This window comes from Pseudorca crassidens, chromosome 11, assembly GCF_039906515.1.
Source record: "Pseudorca crassidens isolate mPseCra1 chromosome 11, mPseCra1.hap1, whole genome shotgun sequence".
Taxonomy (NCBI): Eukaryota; Metazoa; Chordata; class Mammalia; order Artiodactyla; family Delphinidae; genus Pseudorca; species Pseudorca crassidens.
Window position 1 is genome coordinate 23369108 of NC_090306.1, and position 21748 is coordinate 23390855.

At 34.1% G+C, this 21748-nt stretch overlaps 1 protein-coding gene across 11 annotated transcripts in view; it reads left to right on the top strand.

Annotated features, from left to right (window-relative positions):
• Window positions 1-21748, top strand: part of CCDC91 (coiled-coil domain containing 91) — a 410030-nt gene that overhangs the window by 314622 nt on the left and 73660 nt on the right. For all 11 annotated transcript variants that reach the window (XM_067696033.1, XM_067696029.1, XM_067696031.1 and 8 more), the window contains one exon: window positions 8205-8318. In XM_067696033.1, coding sequence (XP_067552134.1) covers window positions 8205-8318 — 114 coding nt within the window. The remainder of the gene's footprint in view (window positions 1-8204; window positions 8319-21748) is intronic.

Here is a 21748-nt window from a genome sequence, read left to right on the forward strand (position 1 = left end):
GAAAAAAAAGGCAAATCCAAATTTCTTCAAAATACCTGAAAAGTATTCTTCAACAGTGTCAATATAATAAGGAAGACTGAGAAACTACCACAGATTGGAGGAGACTAACGAGACATGATGTCTGAATGCAGTGTTCTGTCCTGGTTTAATCATGGAACAGAAAAAAGGCATTATTGGAAAAACTGATGTAATACAAATAAAATCTGTAATCTGTTTAATATTACTGTATGATACTGTTTCTTAGCTTGATAAATGTACCGTAATTATGTAAGATGTTAATAGGAGAAGAAGCTGGATTAAGGGAATATGAAAACCCTTGTACTATCGTTGCAAGTTTTCGGTAAATCTAAAATTATTTCAAAGTAAAAAAGTTTCATAATTTTTTCTAACACATATCTAGTTAAAAAGAGCAGTTTTACCTACTCCCTTCTAAAACCTCACTGAAATAAAAACTCTGAAATGGAGCCCTAAATGAGAAGTGGAGATGACTGAGAAGACCAACGTACAGTATACAGTGTACATTGTAGAAACTCCCAAAGGCTTACTCATTGGTGTCACCAGATATCTCTAGAAGTGAAAATGAAGATGAAGCTTCGAATAGAAGGAAAGTTTGGAAGTCTGTTTAATAAACAGTTAGATCCCCACTTACTCTCTGCCAATTCTGGCAGAAAACTGGGATTAGTTCTCTGGAAGAAAAAGAGAGAAATAGAGGGTCTCTAGACCAGGGATCACCAAGCACAGCTGAAGGTATAGATGCTGTAATGAAATGGGGTGAAAAGGTTCAAGCTGCTTATTGAGAACCTTAGCCATTTTTCCCATCACAGCTTTCAGAATGCTGACAACCAGACAGGAAATTGGAAGATTCTTTTCTGAGGAATCTAGTCAGCCCAAGATAAAAGACTTAAATGTATTGGTATCAGAAATTGCCCCAAGGAAACAACCCAGCCAGATTGCTCTGCTATTAAGATCACAGTCCATAAACCACAACTGCAAGCAGAGATGTTACTCAGCATTTTAGTACTCTACTCTTTAAACATGAGCAAATAGTCAAGTATAAACAGATAATTTCCCATGAAAAGCAGAACATAAAACATTCTATGGATATATGAAGAGTTTAAAAAACTTATTAATTTCCTCAAGAGTAAGAGATTTTGCATCTATGAAACAGGAAGAGGATGCTTTTTTTTTAAGTCAAATAAAAGGATTAGAAACAAAATACAATAGAATGTTTAAAAAAACAACAAGCGTCAGAAGATGAAGTGATAGAAGTCTTCCAGGGAAAATTGTATAAAAATTTTATTAAAATATAAAAATTGTATTAAAAATTTTATTCCATTGAAGAAATGGAAAATAGGAGTGAAAAGACCAGAAAATATGGCAGTCAGTTCAGGAGGTTCATTAGCTGAATAATAGGATTTTGAGAAATAATAATAAAAAAAGCAGAGAATAGAATGCAGGAAACAATATAATAATAATAGTAGTAGTATTAAAGTAAATCTTGCAGAACTGAAAGACATGATTTTCTAGATTGTAAGATATGAGTTTCTAGGTAGGCCTGTAACTAAGTTTGTTGTTAAATTTTTGAAAAACAAAGGTAAAGAAAATTAACAAATGTTCTCATAAGAGAGAAAAATTTTGTGCAAATGATGGGGAATCAGAATGTAATCAGACTCCTCAATAACCTTGAAAACTGAACAGAATGCCAACCTAGAAATTCACACTTAGCCAAACTATAAATTAAGTGTGAGGGTAGAATGAAAGCATTTTCAAGACAAAGGAGATACCAAAACAGTTCTCATGTGCCTTTTCTCAGGAATCTCCTGGAGTAGGTACTCTATCAAAACAAAGAAGTAAACCAAGAAAAAAGGATCCAGTGGTATCTAGAAAGCTGAAGATAACAGCTTGAGAGATGTGGCGAAACCCCTAGAAAAATGACTGAGGGAAATCCCAGAATAGACAGCTATGTAGCAGACCTAGAGAACAACCAATCCAGGTTGGAGATACGTCCACGAGATTTGTCTCCAAGAAAATAAACATAATAGAATGCCTGATATCTTTGAATATATTGAGAAGATAATTAGACAATTAGATAAGAATTTTGGAGTTAATGTTTAATACATACTCGCTTAGGCCAATATAATGTGGCAGTAGTAACATTGTATCATTTCTGAGCCCATATCTAAGAGACCTTAAAAGACCTTTCACTCTTCTCTTACAATTCTGTCCAGCTGCTATGTGAAAAATCCCGAGCTCGTCTGCAGGAGCTGGGAGCCCACAGGAAGGAGAAACAAGCCATCCTACCGTAGGCCATCCTAGAAGTAGTGGCCACATCAGACCCAGCAGTTGATTGCAGATACATGGGAGAGCCCAGGCAAGACCAAAAGAACTGTCCAGCTGAACCCAGCTCAGATTGCCAACTTACAGAATTATGAGCTAAATCAGGGATTGGCAAGCTTTTTGTGTAAAGGGCCAGATATTAAATATTTCAGGCATTTATGGGCCAAGAGGTTTAATTGATACTATTATGTAGGAGTTTATGTTAACCCAAGAAAAAGCAGATATTCACAAATTTTTTTTATTGATGAAATTCAAAATGTAGTATTGATAATAAGGATAATTTTTCATAGTGTAGCTCTACTAGTGAGAAGAATAGAATTCTCTTTGGGGAGGATAACATTTTGCTTAATTGTGGTTCAATTAAGTATCCCTATCATCAAAAATGGTTACAAATACTCATTTATTAATGCTAATATGTAATGAGACTACATATTTCATCTTTAAGAATGTCTTTCACACAAATAGGTACTGGCAAATGTTGATATCTGTCAATGAGCATATGATTTCAATTGAGCATATTCATTAGCTGAGAAGCATCCACAGAATCAGGTTCTTCTATTAATATTTTCCATTTAGCATATCATTACAATGCAGATTAATTATTTCCAATTGAAAGTTAGATGAAAGCTCCTCAGTTGCCCAGTGAATGGATTTTGAAATGTGGAAATTCCATTTGCAGTTGGATCAATGTGTGAAAAGCACTGATGGAGCTGTAGTGTGAGCTCATAAATTCATGTAGGAATAGAAGTCTCACTTCATTTTTTTAACTGTTGATGCACAGGAAGTGCATACAGCAGCTTGACTTATGATTCAGACACTCATTTTCTAAGGTACATTTCCACAACTACGTGCAACTTTTAAAATAATACATAATTAGATAATATGCATACGTCATGTATAGAAACAAAAATTAAGTGCACTATTGCCCTAGAAAAATCTTTGATACTGTGTTTTACTGCCCACAGATCAAAATTAAATTGATTGGGCTTCCCTGGTGGCGCAGTGGTTGAGAGTCCGCCTGCCGATGCAGGGGACGTGGGTTCGTGCCCCGGTCCGGGAGGATCCCACGTGCCGCGGAGCGGCTGGGCCCGTGAGCCATGGCCGCTGGGCCTGCGCATCCGGAGCCTGTGCTCTGCAGCGGGAGAGGCCACAGCAGTGAGAGGCCCGCGTACCAAAAAAAAAAAAAAAATTAAATTGATTGCTGTGATTTGTTTCCCATAAATAATTTAACTGTGTTTACAATCCTTAACTAAATCGCACTGATAAAGAACAACCTCAGACCGTTTATTAAGTCACGATCCCATTTTTACTGAAATGTATGGTGGATTTAATGGATACTAAAGCATAACTATACTTTTAAGCAATGAGGAGAAATTTTTAAATCTTATACAAAATGTTATATAAGCTTTTAGCCCTAAATGACATTCATCATGACATATTTAATTGTAACAGTATAGAAACTGATCCCAGTCATTCATTTTTTAAAAATAAGTATGTAGAACTCTTTCTTCCACACTTAAAAACTAGTTATATAATCGTTTGGATGTGATTTCTTGCACATTTTTTATTTTTAGACAAAAAAATATTTATGATGAGAAGTGTTAACATGTATTTTAACAAACCATAACACATATGCAAATGGATAGTTTTCCCTCCAAACTGTTTATTTTAGAGCAGTGCTTCTCACCTGGAGGGGATCCAGTGAGCAGATGCCAAGTATGCTGCTTATAACAGGACTCCCGCCTCCACCCCCAGCAAGGAATTGTCAGTAGTACCAAGGTTGAGAAACCCTGCCCTAGAGAATATATCACATCCCAGGGGTTTGGCCATTACTAAAATATTCCGGAAAACGTTCTTTCAGAATTGTCTTGTTTGAATATACTCATTGGTGTCAAGTCTTCATCTCTTGTGAGGTATATTTTATTTTAGACTAATCCTCATGACTCATAGGGACAATTTAGTTCATTCATGGAATTCAACAAAACATGCAGGCAGATATTTACACACACTTGAATACACACACAAAATTCTAATCATTTCTAAGTAATTGAGAATTTGGGCTGGTTAGAAAATGGAAGGCTTAAACTACTTTTTTGCAGTATGCGGGCCTCTCACTGTTGTGGCCTCTCATGTTGTGGAACACAGGCTCCGGACGCGCAGGCTCAGCGGCCATGGCTCATGGGCCCAGCCGCTCCGCGGCATGTGGGATCTTCCCAGACGGGGGCACGAACCCACGTCCCCAGCATCGGCAGGCGGACTCCCAACCACTGCGCCACCAGGGAAGCCCCTTAAACTTTACTTTTGTATGATATTCAAAGATATTTATTGACAAGTAGTATTTATTCTTTTTTTTTTCATTTTTATTTTATATTGGAGTGTAGTTGATTAACAATGTTGTGTTAGTTTCAGGTATACAGCAAAGTGATTCAGTTATACATATACATGTATCTATTCTTTTTCAAGTTATTTTCCCACTTAGGTTATTACAGAATATTGAGTAGAGTTCCCTGTGCTATACAGTAGGTACTCATTGGTTATCTATTTTAAATATACAGTGTGTATATGGATTTCACAACCTTGACTGTCACCTAACTCCCAAATGGGGAGGAGAGAATCAAGGAAACTTTCTTTGTAAATGTTCTTCTTCAACTCAAAAATTAGGAAAGGAGGGTCCTCAAAAATGTGGACTGAGCAGACAGTGTAAACTCGCAGCCCCTTTCCCCCCTAAAAAAAATGTTAACTGAAGAACATAGTAGCTAACTCTTCATGTTTTTTCTGGATATATCCCTTTTATTTAAATTGATCCTTTTGCCTTCAACCAAACAGATCTAGTCAGATTTACTTATATGACCCTTACTAGATAGAAATTCTGGTTGATATTCAGTATGATATGGATTTATCTTTTATATTCAAATAATCCAGGTCTACAGTAGTTTTAAAATTATAAAACCCTTGAAAACCAAGGATTTCTGTAACTTGGCTGTTGGCAAAACCTGTCCTGAACTAATGTGAAACTTATACTTTTAATTTACCCACATAGTGTGAATATTCATACCCTTCACTGAAGAACTATTAATGTGTTTTATTTCAGGGGGCTTAGTAATATATGCACTACTTTTTGCCTTTATAAAATCTGAAAATTTTCAAATTCCAAATTAGTAAGTATGAAACCAATAGAAATTATAATAGTAGATGCTTTTATTTTAAATAATCTTTTTTTGTCCTCATTTTTTTTTCAAAAATTACTACAGTTTTTCATAATGACTTATCACCTCACACCAGTCAGAATGGCCATTATCAAAGTCTACAAATAATAAATGCTGGAGAGGGTGTGGAGAAAAGGGAACCCTCCTACGCTGTTGGTGGCAATGTAAATTGGTGCAGCCACTGTGGAAAACAGTATGCAGCGTTCCTTAAAAAACTAAAAAGAGTTACCACATGATCCAGAAATCCCACTCCTGGGCATATATCCAGAGAAAGCTCTAATTTGAAAAGATACATGCACCCCAGTGTTCATAGCAGCACTGTTTACAATATCCAAGACATGGAAGCCACCTAAATGTCCATTAACAGATGAATGGATAAAGAAGATGTGGTACATATATGGAATATTACTCAGCCATAAAAAATGAAATAATGCCATTTGCAGTAACACGGATGGACCTAGAGATTATCATATTAAATGAAGCCAAATAGAGAAAGACAAATACCATATGATATTGCTTATATGTGGAATCTAAAAAAAATGATACAAATGAACTTATTTACAAAACAGAAATAGACTCACAGACATAGAAAACTTACAGTTACCAGAGGGGACAGGGAGGAGGCATAAATTTGGAATTTGGGATTAACAAATACACACTACTATATATAAAATAGATAAACAATAAGGACCTACTGTATAGAACAGGGAACTATATTCAATATCTTGTAATAACCCATAATGGAAAAGAATCTGAAAAAGAATAGATATATGTATACATATAACTGAATCACTTGGCTATACACCTGAAACATTGTAAATCAACTATGCTTCAATAAAAAATTAAACATAAAAAATACTATAGTTTTTTGACTTTAATCTTTTCAGAAAATCATGGAAACAACTTTGTATTTTATTATTTCATCAATGGAACTAAAGCTTAACGTACTTAGTGATAGAAAATAAAGAGTAACAATTGTCAAAGTCTTACTATAGTGCTTTTGAGATTTGTGACTTAACTTTATATATTAGGGAGGGAATCCAAAAAATTATGAGTTTACCAATATTAAAGTAGGAAGAGGACACAGTCAGGCAAATGATAAGAGCTAATATATATATTGCTAATATTTCTATGAAAAATGCTGCATATCACATAATCTTTTAAAATGCAGAATAAAGTTAGATATGATTATCCCTTAAATAAGCAAAGATTTAAAAACTGGTGAGACTAAATGTAATCAAGGTTGCAAGAAAACAGCTATTCTCATGGGCTGCTTATGGGAAAAAATTGTACAAAATGTCAAAAGCTGTAAGAGAGCTCAAAAATTATATCCCTTGGGCAACATGATTCTACCTCATGAATTGAAATTAAGGAAGTATCTAATATGCACCACAAAGTTACATATATGGATGCTTGTCACTGCTTTATTAAAAACAACCAAAATATCCATGAATAAATATTAGTAAAATAAATTATTATACATCCCAGTAATGGAATATAAAATCATAAAAGAATATATAATTACTTTAAAATATTCAAAATGTATTTTAAATGAAAAATGCCAGAGTTAGAAAATAGTATGTACAGTTTGAGTCCCATCCTCTTCATACCCAATTTTGTACGGGTGTGTGTGTGTTTTGTGTTCATATTTTTATGTATTTACTAATTTTCTATAGTAAATATATTCATAATAGAAAATTCTTACTACTTCATATTTTCTAGGTTTTATGTATATATATATGTATATATTGATATATATGTGTCTGAAATTAATCAGGAAAAACTAAACAAAAACATATATACACTACAAAGTGAAGGGTCCTCAAGAATAACAAAATAAGGGAAATACAACTGAGAAATTTCAAGGCATTTTCTAATTGATAGCCTGTTCAAAAAAAGGATGGTACCTTTGTAGACAAATGGAAGTTATAGAAGTTTGTTGCATTCTTCCAGTCCATGAAATGCTATTTTAGCAGAAAATATTTCCTGGTTTTTGAGAAGTGTTACATTTCTTTTTCAGAATTTTAGCCTTCTTTCTCTTTATCTGAAAATTTGAACTCTCTCAGGGTTCTTGATTACTATTTCAGTAAAATGGGGAATATCACTTTTTCCCTAGATTTCTCATTTCATATATTAGCACACAGGGTAGAATTCTTACCTCTCATTCATGGTGTCCAGCTCTCAACATCTTAACCTGGCAGAAGAACTAAACTAGCTGTAAATCTTACCACCCAGACCACACTTGATTATTGTATGATGGGAAAATTAAATGTGAATAAAACAGCCTAGAGCATTAGGGTGTTCTTGGAAGAATAAACACAAGTTGGAAGTCTTATGTGGACAGTGCAAAGTACAGGAAAGCAATCAATCATGTAAACATCAAATGAAAGGTTGGTAAGGAAGCCATTGGAGTCTGTCAGGCGCTCCCTGCAATAAATGGCTTACTCCATTTCTTTTCCCTTTCACTCAGTTTAGAAAAGTGAATTCTGTGGAATCTCTAACAGAACCCAAAAGATTTCGTTAAGTTCTTATTCCTGTTTAAAGGTATGCTTTGAACAGAGTGAGCTCAACCCACTGAAGAGGGTTTTTAGTTTATATAAAATGGGCACAAACATGTCATAGCACATACCTCCCTGACTTTTTTCATCCTCCCACAAACAGGAAACTGTTAAGGCAGCAATAATAGAAGAGCAAAAGCGAAGTGAAAAGGCTGTGGAAGAGGCAGTGAAGAGAACAAGAGATGAATTGATAGAGTATGTAAAGGAACAGAAAAGGGTGAGTATCCCCTGAAGGGTTTTAACTTGTGCTTCCACAAACTGAAGCATTGGCTTTGGTACAATGACATGAAATTTTAAAATATTTAAAATGTCCTTTGCCATCTAATTTAGGAATCTTCATCTAAGATTATTTTTCTGATATAATTATATATTCTAATAGTTAATGTCTATAAACATAAATTCCATCTGTCAACAAAAAAAGCACACTGAATAATTTCTTGCTGGATTCCTAGAAATGACCTATAGCATTTTCAATTTAACTCTACACTTGCGAAGAAAGTAAACAGTTATAGACTTTTCGTTTTTTGGCCATAAGTTTGTTATTTCTTATAATATTTGTCAAAATTTGTATGCACTCGTTAGGCCTTCGGACTGGGTTAACACCACTGTGGTTCTAATAGATTTTATTACGGTTATCAAATTAAGGCTCTTCTGCCATAGTTCCATTTCAAACAAAATTCAGAATGTGCTTGTCACAATTCAGAATGCATATTGGAGCTTTACAAAATAAACATCATTTCAGTACAATGTGGTTTTATTAATATGTGAGTCTGAGCAGTAGCCGGAAATAATGGACTTAATAGCTTAATTTGTAGATTTTTCAACAAATCTTTATTCTTCTTAAGTAGTATCCAAGATGAGAAACACTTAGGATGACTTAGTAATCTCTGTAATAAGCATATTATATTACATTATATTATATAACATTATATGGTGAATTTTCTCACACACTATTTTATGTCTCATTTATATGTTTAGTGTAACATGTTATATATTATAAAGTATCATAGTTAAAGACTATATTATACAATATATAGTATTATATAATATAGCATAATAAAATTATAAATAAAACAGTGTGTATGAGGATAGTTGACACAATTAATTGTTGGTCAAAATGACAAATAAAAGATTATTCTTCAGTTGACAGTTAAGTAGAAGACTAGGAGTGTCATACAAACTCATGATACCACTTTAGTTCCATACCCTTATTTTGAAGCCAAGTTTGGTATGATACAAAGGAAGTTCTTACCCCTCAGTAACTACCATTAGGTTTCAACAAAGCAGAGTTTGTCAGCAGAGTAAAAAATTGCTAAGTAGTCTTTTCAGATAACTTAACCACTCACAGAAGCATTTCATATGGGATTAGATCTTTGGGCATGTTATCTCAAGGTGTTTTTAAAAGCAGTTTCACCCAAACAAATTCCCGATGGGTGTGTAACCTTCGGAAGAGAAAATTCTGAGCCAGATATAGTCAACTGACTTTTCAGGAAGTGATATATTCCCAGAAAACTCCTATTTCTATATGTATCCCCAAGGAGTTTATGTTAAATAAACTAGTTCAGAAGCAGTCATACAAGAAAGGAATTATAGATGCTTTCCACATACACACAGGAATTGTGATAGTGAAAGAACACAGACTTGAAATAAATTCAAGGAGTCTTGTGGATGTATCCTTTTTTTTTTTTTAAACGGAAGTATAGTTGATTTACAATGTTGTGTTTGTTTCAGGTGTACAAGCAAAGTGACTCAGTTATACATGTATTTATATATATATATATATATATATATATATATATATATAAATATAAATACTTTTTCAGATTCTTTTCCCTTATAGGTTATAACAAAATATTGAGTATAGTTCCTTGTGTTACACTAGGTCCTTTTGGTTATCTATTTTATATATAGTAGTGTGTATATGTTAATCCCAAACTCCTATGGATGTATCCTTTTTTAACCATCTTTTCTTAATAATATATGGCCAATTCTTACTTGAGCACTAAATTTGGACAAGAAGTTAGGTAACATAACAAACCCATTCATAAGAGTATCTTAGATGAATATTTCTTTGATCAAAATGGAAATTTTTTCTTAAAAAAATCTTTAAAATCGTGTATTACTTTCCTCTCAAAAGAAGTCTTGTGGCTGCTGTAAGAAACATTTAAAATGAGAGCAGGAAATGCCTTTACAGGAGTTACCTGGTCCCTGTGTGAGGTAAATTAGCCCTTGAAGAGAACTGACAATGAACTCTGCCATTTAATCTGTGTTCTTGCAATCATATTAAAGGATTAGTATCTGTTTATGTTACATAAACTAGTTATCACGTTTAGAAATGTTCATTAAATAACAACAAAATCATGACAATATTACATTCTATGTGCACCAGAGTTCCACTTCTCTATGCTTGTTCCTTTATATGTTAAGAACTATAAATTTAATACCTGCCTTCCAGAACAGCTCTGAGTTAATACATGTAATAAAATAGAACAGCTAGAGTGTGATCTCAATATATATGTACATTATTGAAGAAAAACAGAAAGGCCTAGTAGCATTATTTTTTGCTAATTAAAAGTGTGCTTTTCAGATTAACGTTTGGCCTTCTATTTCCTCTGAGGTTTACAACATGATTCTAATAGTTTATTCCATTCTTGTTACTAGATGCACAGAAGATTAAAACTGATTTAATCACTATATTAATAGGAAGTTTATTACCACCACTTTGGGATTTGAGAGTTTTTTAAATAATACATATTGTGGAATACTTTTAATATTTGAATGTTTCCATCTCTCCAAACAGAAAAGCTATAAAAAAGGAAAGTGGATAAAATATTTGAAATGAAAGCACCAACCAACTGCTAGATCTCTTTTTTATATAACTTTTTAAAAATTAAGATTCTCTACACTCTGATTCTTTTCCAAAATGGATTTCAGTGTTTCAAGTTAATTTTTATGAATTTTGGGGTCTTGGAAATTTTTCACACACACACAGAAAAGACATCTCATAACTTATAAAGTAATATTTAGAAGAAACAAAAGGTTTTTTTTTAGCAAATTCATAATCTTTTTTCTGCTTCCAAAAGACTAAATTAGGGCAACTCATCTCTACTTCTTCCTTTGTAAGATGGATTTCTGTTTGCATCAGACAAGAACACTTTTCCAGAACAAAAATTTTCCTTTCTCCTCTCCAGCTTTTTTTTAACTAGAGAGTCAACTTGAGATTTTCAACATTAGACACCTCAAAAGCCCTGTAGACCTTGGTTCCAACTGGGCTTACATTCCAGTCTGTGAAGTAATCATCCCCTCTTGAAGTTTTCCAAAATCTTTGTAAGAAGAAGTCTAATGTTGTGTTAGTTTCTGTCTTTATATGTCTTTTGTTCTAACCAATCTTTGCTTTGATATCATTTTACCCTTACCAAATTCACTAAAAGACTGAAATGAAGACTCTTTTCTCTACATCTTTTTCCTTCAGTCTTTTACTTTTAAAAGACAGAGAAACAGAATGAAAAATCTGAAATGCTTAACTTTTCAAATAACTTATAATTTATGCTACAATATTAAATGCAGTAGAATTACAAATCACCACAGAGGATAACATTGCTGCTTCTGGGTATCTACAATCAACAAGTTTTTAATCAGTGATCCAATCATTTTGAGTATTACAATTATACTAGAAGTAGAATTAGAATTATACTAGGATTAAAATTAGAATTATACTGAGAAAATGTTTTACTTTTAAATGCCATTTACCAGGGTTTTTTTGTATCAAATAAATAGGGATGTCCCTGAAATTTGTAAATACTCATATTCATCTGGTCTAAACATCTTAGGACAAAGGGGCTACTTATACCTGTACTACCTATGTACTAATTATGTGGATCATAATTTACACTGAAATTGCATCCTAAATTATTTACTAAGTTGGTACATGGTACTTATACTGTTACTCCAAGTCCTAATAATAATCAAAGGTTAAGTGTAATCAAATCCAAACAAAGAGAGCTTTTGAAATGATCAACCAGAAAAATTATTCAAATTAATAATGGATCTGTTTCAGTGACTATCTTATAAGTGCCTTTCTTATAGATATTCTAAATGATAGTATTAAAAAATCCTCTGTAAGATCTATCTTGTTAAACCCAGAAAATAAAATTATTATATTGAGTTCACAAATTTAGTATGAAACTGAAAAGCCAAAGTTTTGCAGTCTCAGTTCTCATAATCTTTTCATTAGTTGATAGAAATTGTCTCATTTTGTAATGGATTTAGAAATTTCCATTATAATTTGTATAATAGAGAGGGAAGGGTAAACAGGAAAACCTAAAAAGATTTTAAAATACGCTCAATTTATCTGAGAATCAGCTGGGTATCCCCAAATGTAGTGGTTTATATTTAACAGCCATAATATGTTTTATTAAAATTAAATTGTTTTGTTTCAAACTCTCTTGAATCATTACAAGTTCTAGATTAAGGGGTTGCATATACACCTCATGGGTCAAATTTGGCTTGCTTTTTTTATAAATAAAGCTTTATTGAAACACATAGCCCAATCCATTCATTTATGTGCTACTCTTTGGCTGGTTTCATGCTGCAACAGCAGAGTTGAGTAGTTCAGAGAGACCATGGGGCCCACATAACCTAAAATATTTGCTGTCTGGCCCTTTACAGAAAATCGTTTGTCAACTCCTGCTCCAGGCTATCAAAATAATCTTGAGGAGAAAATTTCTTCCTGTCAGCCCTTTAAAATATTTATTCTTTCATTATGCCTTATTGTAACTAGACAATTGAAATTCCTAAGGTGCTGTTCTGGAAAAGATTTCTTGACATTAATTGCCAGATAAGGCATTATAACATTTTAGGCCTGGTCATTAGTGACATAAACCTTATTTTAGACTAAAGGAGGTTGTAGGAAAACGAGATGGGAAAGACCACATCCCTTGACACTTCCCTAGGGAGGAAGAATTTGTGGTTGAAAATGACCTATGGCCCTTGGATTAGAATGAAGTGTTCCAACCCATCCCACAAGTTAAGAGTGTTACACATGAGCTTGCTATGAGGGAGGAAGTGTGAATAACATTCAGCAAGCAACAACTACTCACAGCCAAGCAGTGATTCCTAAAAAATAAAATCCCATCCAAATGTAATAAAAGATTATTTTTTTTTCCTCTTAAGAACCAGAATTATGGCCTGTATTTTCTAAATCACCTCCAGGAAAATAATCTTCACATTAGAGGATCCTTTTAATTTAGATCTTTAAAGAGGAGTAAGGAGCAGTTATCTTTACTTCAAAGTTTTTGTGGTCAAAGCATTGTTATAATTTCTTAATTCTAAAAGGATTCATTTAATCCAGGTTTTCTACAATATTCTTGAGTGTTTGCATCTCAAACTGATTAATAAAAGGCAATATTTGGCCCAAATGAACTCTCTTTAGTTTCTGTTCAGTTATACAGTTACTTGAATTAAACATGATTTCAAGACAAGTTACTGAATAGCTTGTGGTGCCTTACTTTTTTCCTCTTAATAATTTGGGAGTTGGATGAGCTGGTATCGAATGCCTCTTAGAGTTCTAAACTATGTTACCACTGTGAGTAACATTTTCCTTGACAGATGATGAATCTCCACAGGGGTTTTTAATTCTTGGTATAAATCACTTGCATCATAGTAGTTATTTTGTGCATAATTTATACATCAGTGTAGGAAAGTGACACTTTTCTGGCATTCCCCAGCCTCCTGCGCCTTCTCATCCTAATCGATTGGCCTTACTTCCTCTTGTCCTGGGGCAGGCTGTAGAGTTGCCTATGCAAGATGCAGCTCAGTAGCCATTCAGCATCTGCCCTTGTAACTTTTGCCTTGGGTCTCATATTAGAAAATCCTTTTATCTGACCAAGGCATTTTAAAATGAACAATATACCTTCACACTCAATTGTTATCTGTACTTTCAGTTGTACCTCATTTTTTGATGCCAAAGGGAACTTAAAGATTTATACAAATATGATCTAAAAAGTTACTATTTTTCAATCTCATACTCTTCTTTGAAAGCTTATTTCATACAGTATGCTTTAAAATCAAATTTATTGCTGTTTTTCACTTTCTATTTTAACAATCTTCTTGATCCTCTTATTCTGCTGGACTCACTTGCATAAGAACAACCTTGAAAGAACTTACTTTGGTGAGGCAAATCTATTGATCATTTCCGTTTCAACAGTGGGTAACTGAGAAAAGATACTATAGACATAGCTTAATGCTTAGATTAAGTTTCCATTATTCCTGTTTCAGGGAATAAAATATACGTTCCAGCTTAAAATGAAAATTTATGCATTTTCACTTAAGAACTAGTTCAGCACAGCAATTAATGTACTCTTCTTTAACTGGTCTTTGGGATAGCAATTTTGTTTAAAGCAAAGCAAAACTTCTAAATCAAAGTACAGTAAGTATAAATATTTTAGTTGGAGTCAGTTAGTATCTAAAATCGTTCATTCTCTGTTTTTGTGTAATTAAAATGTTCATCTAAGTAATTAATCACTTCTTGAATTATTACAGTGAATTAGCTTTATTCTTCATTAAAAGGTTTTAGCCTTTTCTTAGATATTCGGATGACTTCTCCTTTCCTTCAATATACTAGAGTTCTTAAAATTCAGATGGTGATAAGAACTGATTCAAATCAAAGACAAATCAATAAAATCAAAGTGTCAACTTTGAGTCATAGACCATGGAATTTAGGAGTTGACATGCCTGATGGGTATGCTATAGGCCTGTATTTAGGTATAGCTTCTTGAGATGGGCCCAAGTGAAGAATAGCTAGGTAGCTCATGATGTAAATGGTGAGCAGCTGGTGTAGAAGGACAATCAGAGGTCAGACCTAGAGGAAGTGGTAGCTATCAGAGGCCCCCATATTGAAATGATGATGACAATGATAACAGCTAATACTTATATAGCATTTGCTAAGTTTCAGGCACTAGTCTAAGGATATAATCATTTAAGAGTGTGTGTATGTATTCATTACTCTCAATAGCATTATTAACCGCCAGATCGTAAAGCTAGAAAGTGACAGTCTGGCTCTGGAGTCTGCGCTATTAACCATTTGGCAAACCACTTCTGTGGGCAACAGTCATCAATAAAGAATAGGGACAAAAGTTTGTGAATAGGTCAGAAATGAAAGTTTCAGATTAAAAGCCAAGAAGAATAAGAGGATAACAGAGACCCATGTTTATGTTTTGTTAGTCGTATGGCACTATGTAGTATCTACCAGATCAAAGCAGCAGTGGAGGACGAGGACCACCATATCTTTAAAAAGGTGAAAGTCTGGTTTTGGAAGGAAAGTGTAAGAGCATATTACCTTAAGTAAAGGTCAAAAAATGGCTTGAAGCAATAGTAGATACCACAACATATGGTAGTGCTTGAAAAAAGGTCAAAAAGATTGTGCTGATAATCATTGACAATAGAATTCCAGAACACCACTTAAGACTATGGAGATAAGAGTGGATTTTTTATTTCAGTCAAATGGAAACTAAAATATGGACTAGGCTACATAGTAAAAAGAGGATGGACAATAGTCTGTGAGAAGACAAAGGGTTTGGTCTCTTATAGGAATAAGCAAATTAATTTATAAAGACTTTTATTAAAAAGTTTATTTATAGATTCTTAATACACCTTTTGGTTGCAATTCTAGAATGTCCTGGTTCATGAAGCTTATATTATTGGGGGCAATGGAGATGGACTTTGTTTTTTTCTCAGATGTTGTCTTACCCTTTAGCCAACCTTAGAAGTCAAAAAGCATGTATATATGTTTTCATTTATTCACGAACTATTTATTAAGAGCCACTATTGCCTTTACCATGTTACTATTAAACTATTAGAAAGAAATGAATAATGAAGTGGTATTCCAAATTGCTAGCATCTTGATCTATACAACATAGATCCTTATATCTATACAACATGCATTTGTGTACGCCCTTCCATGTTCCATTCTAAGCTATGTACTGGGAAATTGCAGTTTAAATTCTTCTTCCATTCTATAAAGAAATGTTAAACATCTTTAATAGTCTGAGAACTGTGCTCAGGACACAAGGATAAATGAGATCATCAAGAAAGAGAGTTTATACCCTGGTATTCATAATGGCAATACACATTTAACAACTAAAATATATAAAGATTTTTACATACATTATTTGATTCTTATAATCACCTGCATGGTTATTATTCTGATTTTACAAACTGGAGAGTCAAAGATGATAGAAATGTTCACTTTTCCAAGGCTAGATCTAATAAACCATAGCTGAGACCTTAGTTTTCCTTTTTTGATCCTGTACTCCACATCACAGCAATTGGCCTTGTCAACTTCATTTATACTAGCAGTTTCATTGTACTATCTAGAGTGAAGTCAATATCTGGAGATGATTATCAAAAAGACCATGGTAGTTAGAATCAGTGAAGAACCCTAACATCAACAGCTAAGAGGACTAGAAGTGCATGAAATACTCAGTGATACAGAAAGCAATTGATCATGGAGACAGGAACCCACATGTTACCATCTTCTTCTCTTGTGGTGCTTTAGTGTCCTGTTTTGAGTTCTATATTTGGAAAAGATGTTGACATTTTCATGGAAATCCGAGTTTTAGAGTGAACTATTGAGGATGTAACCTAGGAGAAGACTTTGAAAGGTCTAAGCTTGTTCAACTATGGAAAAACTTAACCATGGAAATTCAGCAATATAGAAACCAAAAAAACATCTTAATATGACCTTAATGCTAAAGGAATAACTAGACACGTTCAATTTAAGTGGAATCTAAGTCTGTATCAGAAAAAAATACAAAACAGCAGCCATTTATTGAGTGCCAAGTTTGTCCAAGATACCATGGTGGCTGCTTTACTTACACAGTTTCACTTTATCCTCAAAACTATTCTAAAGTAGTATCTGCACATTACAGACAAGGAGAACTAAGTCAGCAATGCGGGATAACTGCCCGAGATTAGTAAAAGAGAGAGAGCCAGGGTTTTAACTTGGTTCTATCTGACTGCAAACCATATAGTAACTCTTTAAATCTGGTTTGATAATTTACTTTACATAGTATTTTTCAAATGGTGTTTTAGGATTGTCAGTTTCTTCACTAACAAGCTTGTAATATACCTTTTACTTTTATAGGCTCCATCTAGATAAATTAGATAAATTTTACAGGCTCTGTCTAGATAAATTAATTAAATTGGCTCCATCCAGATAAATTAGGAAGAAAAATAGAAAGACATGGATAGCACGTGCGCACGCACACACACACACACACATCTCGTTTGGGAAATTGCTTGAAATCATGTATTACATACGATTTATAAATTATTTTTAAATAGGTTTTTCACCTGTGGTGAGCTTTTGAGTTTCCTAGCAAAGACTATTTGTTTAGATACTTTAAATATTATTTTATTCCTGCAGGGTTTTAAGGTTTTGATTATATAAAAATCAGGCCCGTTGTTTTCCTAATTGTCATGACCATATTAGGCGGTGGTGAAATATTGACACAGTCTTAAACAAGATTTCTGTAAAATGTGCATCATAAATTGGGCTCTGAAGTTAAAGCCACCACAAACTTATGTGGTAGCAGTAATAAGTGAACAATAGTTTGTTTTTTTTTTTTTAAACCAAGCCTAGCTCTACTATTCTGTGTAGTATTATCTGTACCTTTAGTCCAATCCAGCCCATTAATACCAGTGTTTAAAACTAAACCCTTAGCCTATTCTCTTTAGTTCTCATAAAGTCCTCATAGACACATCATTGGAATTAATACTCATTTCTAGGGTCATATAGGCTAATGCCAAATTCCCTTAAAATTATACTTTCTCTTAGGAATTAAAAACAAAACAAAATAGAACTAACATGTCAGAGTTATTTCAGTCCTTTAAAATATATTAAAATATACAAGTAATTATGGCAAACAGTTTTTTTTTATGCAGCAAATTAAGAAAATGAGTCATGATCCGAACATATTCTGTTTGGAAACTATTCATTTTGTTAAATTTTAAAGTTATGTTAGCTTGGAAAATATATTTCTTTTAATTTTATTTTATTCGATTTTAGCCTGGAGCTAAGCCACATAGCCCTGCTCTTTCCTCCAGTCTGACACTTCTCTTCAGTGGCTCTCAGTTCTTAATTCTTTTTGCGTGGCTTGCGGGATCTTAGTTCCCCAACCAGGGATTGAACCCAGGCCCACGGCAGTGAACGTGCCGAGTCCTAGCCACTGGACCACCAGGGAATTCCCTCAGTTCTTAATTCTGTCTTGAGATATAGAAAGAAGAAATTATTTTCATTTATAAGAAAGAGACAATGAACAATAACAATTCAGGCTTTGCACTAATATCTACAAGAGTTTCTTGTAAAACATTTAAAAATATACGACCTTCCTCTTGTGTACTTTAAATTGGACTATAGAAATTACATCTGTAGGATTGTAGACTTACTCCATAATAGATTAATAGTCTTTTTAACTATCCTGGATATTTATGAATACCTGTTAGTTCTGATTCTTTGACTTATTTTTCTAATATATAAATAGTTAAAAACTGATTTATTTTTCATGTGCTGCTTTTTAAATGAAATTCCTGAAATGACTATTTTCTTATTTCCTTCCACTATCAAAATCTCCAACTTGCAGTAGAGAGATGGGATTATTACTAAAAGACACTTGGTAGTTTTAAAATTTAATCTATTTGATTTATTGTATAGTTGTTTTCCATCATATGTATCTCCTCAGCCATCAGTTCTTTCCTTTGAAAAAATAGCAAAAATAACAATCTGGTTTGTAACTAATAGTGCCTTGGAAACAGCATGAAAAAATCATTTTCTAAGAGATGCGGTATTTTTCTTCTCATATAAAAACAGAGAAAACCTCCTTGACATTCTGTTCCTTGCTGATTCATATGCACTGACATGACCTCTCTGTGTTCCTGTCTTGCTCTGGAAGCTTTGTGCTCACTCCTTAAGGGGAGGCCAATTATTTAAGATATGTGAACTCTAGTCTGTAGCAGAGAGGTAAAAGATATGTCGCTTATGATCATCACGTTATTTTTGAGTGAAATCCATTAGATTATGGATGAATCACATGTCTGACTAAATTGTCAGACTATTTTTGTTACTTTTTAAAAATAATAATACTAAACGAATAGTCAAGACAGTAATTTTACCAGCACTTCTTTTCCTTCTCTGAGATTGCTGTACCAACATACATCTCTTCTTGTTCTTTCTCTTTTAAAGATATTTATTATCCTGTATTCTTTTTCCAGTAATTTTTCATTCATCTTTATTGGTTCAGCTGAGATTCCCTGCATGAGATTCCATAATCCTCAGTTTTATACATAAAGCTCCAACATTCACATCAGTTTACCACCTAAGAACTAATTTTTATCATTGTATCCCTTTATCAGAGAATTTGAGAGTAACCTAATATTAAGATCCTATAAGTATTTGACAGGTGTTGGTCTATTTGAAAATTATATATTTTTTATATTCAGTTTGAATTCCTAATTTTAAGCAACAGAAGTTATCTATGACTGGTTAAGCAAAAAAGGAATTTGTTTATTAAGAGGTTATTTGGAAGAGAGAAACAGCTCAGCTTCCAAAATTAAAGCCTAAAACCATGATATAGTACTGGCCTAATGAGGAAATGCCATTGCTGCTGCTTCTTCCCCACCAAGCACTAAAGAAAACCATGGTTGCTTCCACTTTACCATTTATGCCACTTGTGTATCACTAAAACCGTTTCACAACCTCTGCTGCCTCCAAAACCCAATGTCTGCCACCACCCTCACCAGCAAGGAAGATTCCACATGACATTTCACTCTTCTAACTGCTTCTTAGTGAAGTCTCATGGGGTAAACCTTACGACTTTGTTCCAAGCCTTTATAGATCAATGCTGGGATTCCTCTATCAGAACTCACCACAGGCTCTTGATAAACTGTTGACACTTCTAACACCCGTTGAGTCTATTCGTCATTAAGTCTAGGTAGATGCACTGTAGCCTGGACTAACTAGGAAGCCTCCTTTTTCCTCTGGGGCCCACTCACAACTAGAGGCTTTCGGGTCACTTCATAAATAGGTCGAAGCAAGATTCCCAAAGTAATACACACACACGCACACGCACACACACACACAGCCTTAAAAGAGTCCCATCTAGCACTGTGCTGCTTTCTTAGTGGCAGGAGGCACAAGATACAATAAGTTATCTTGAACTTTGAAGAGGCTATCCTGATAGGCTGAAGGTCACTGGACCCCTCAGAAACTTTATTGAGGTGTAGCTCTTATATTTTTATATGATGTTATCTCCCACTGTACTGCACTCATATTAGACTCATATCTATTTTTACATATCTTTTCTTTGCGAAGGATCTTGAGTATGTATTATGTATATGTACCAGAGACGTATGTCATCAATGTAGTTGTCCTGTGTAATGGTGAGACAGTAATGGTCTTAAGGAAATAAGTATATTGTGGTTCAGAGCCAAATAATTTATATAACCCTAAGATAAAATGGTTTATTACCCTACCTGTCATATGAAAATTGCTATTATAGGCATTCTCTGTCTGTTGAAATAGAAGGGAAAAAGCATTTGCCAGATTAATAGTCATATACCTGGTGCTAAGAGTTCTAATAAAGAATGCACATCTGCTGCAGCAGCTTCATTGAAATGACTGTCTAGTAATCTTATCTCCACCTCCAATTCCAACTGCATACTGTATGTGTGTTTAGGGCTCAACCAGGCTAGATAGGAGGCAGATTCAGATTAAAAGTGCATTCATCGTTTGATTCCCTCAGGCATCCGTTTTGACCACTAATTCACAATGGTATTCTGGGCCTCCAGTTTTAGTGTTAATTCAGAGCTATTAGACAATAGTACCCAAAAGACCTGGTATTTCCCTTTCTCCAGTGCAGTTACCTTTATGAGGAAAGCCAAGTTGAGAGTTTACAGTTTATACCTGTGATGTCATCGCAATATATGTCTTCAAGTACTTGCATTCTCTACTTCACTCAAAAAACTCTGGGTCTGTGAATTGACTTAGGACTAGAAATTGGAAAAGACATTACAAATTTTTGTTGCAGTGGCTCAAGTCAGACCTCTCTTCACTAAACCTGGATATCTTAATCATTTTATTAAGTTGGAATTTTTTTGGATGCCTGTCTCTTTGGTCCATACAGATTGTCTGATCAGGTGGCCAGAGCCAGTGGTCACTGCAGGTCAAAGTAATTTAACCCAACCCTTGTAGCAATAACAGTAACCATTTCCTTCTGCGTCTTCTAGTTAAGTGCTTCTCCCTGGGGCCTGCTACCTCCCTATCCCGTGGTCTACATTGAAAGCAGTGGTGCCCATCGGCTCTCCTGGCCTCTAGAAGGCAGTGTTGTTCACTAATGCTGGCTTTTCCCTCCCAGGGAACAGTGTCGGGGAGTAGCTCGTGGCTGCGGTGGCTGTGATTCTTGCCTTGAACTGAGAATTGTGAGCATCATTAGGATTGTGAGCATTTCATTGTCTTTTTTTAAAGCTGTATTGTGGAATCAGAAGCAACTAATTCTGTGTTTGAATTCTTCATGCTCTTCATATTGTTCAGTGTTAGAAGCCACTGGCTCTCCCATAGTCTTGCTTTCATTTGTCACTTCATTTCAAGTGACT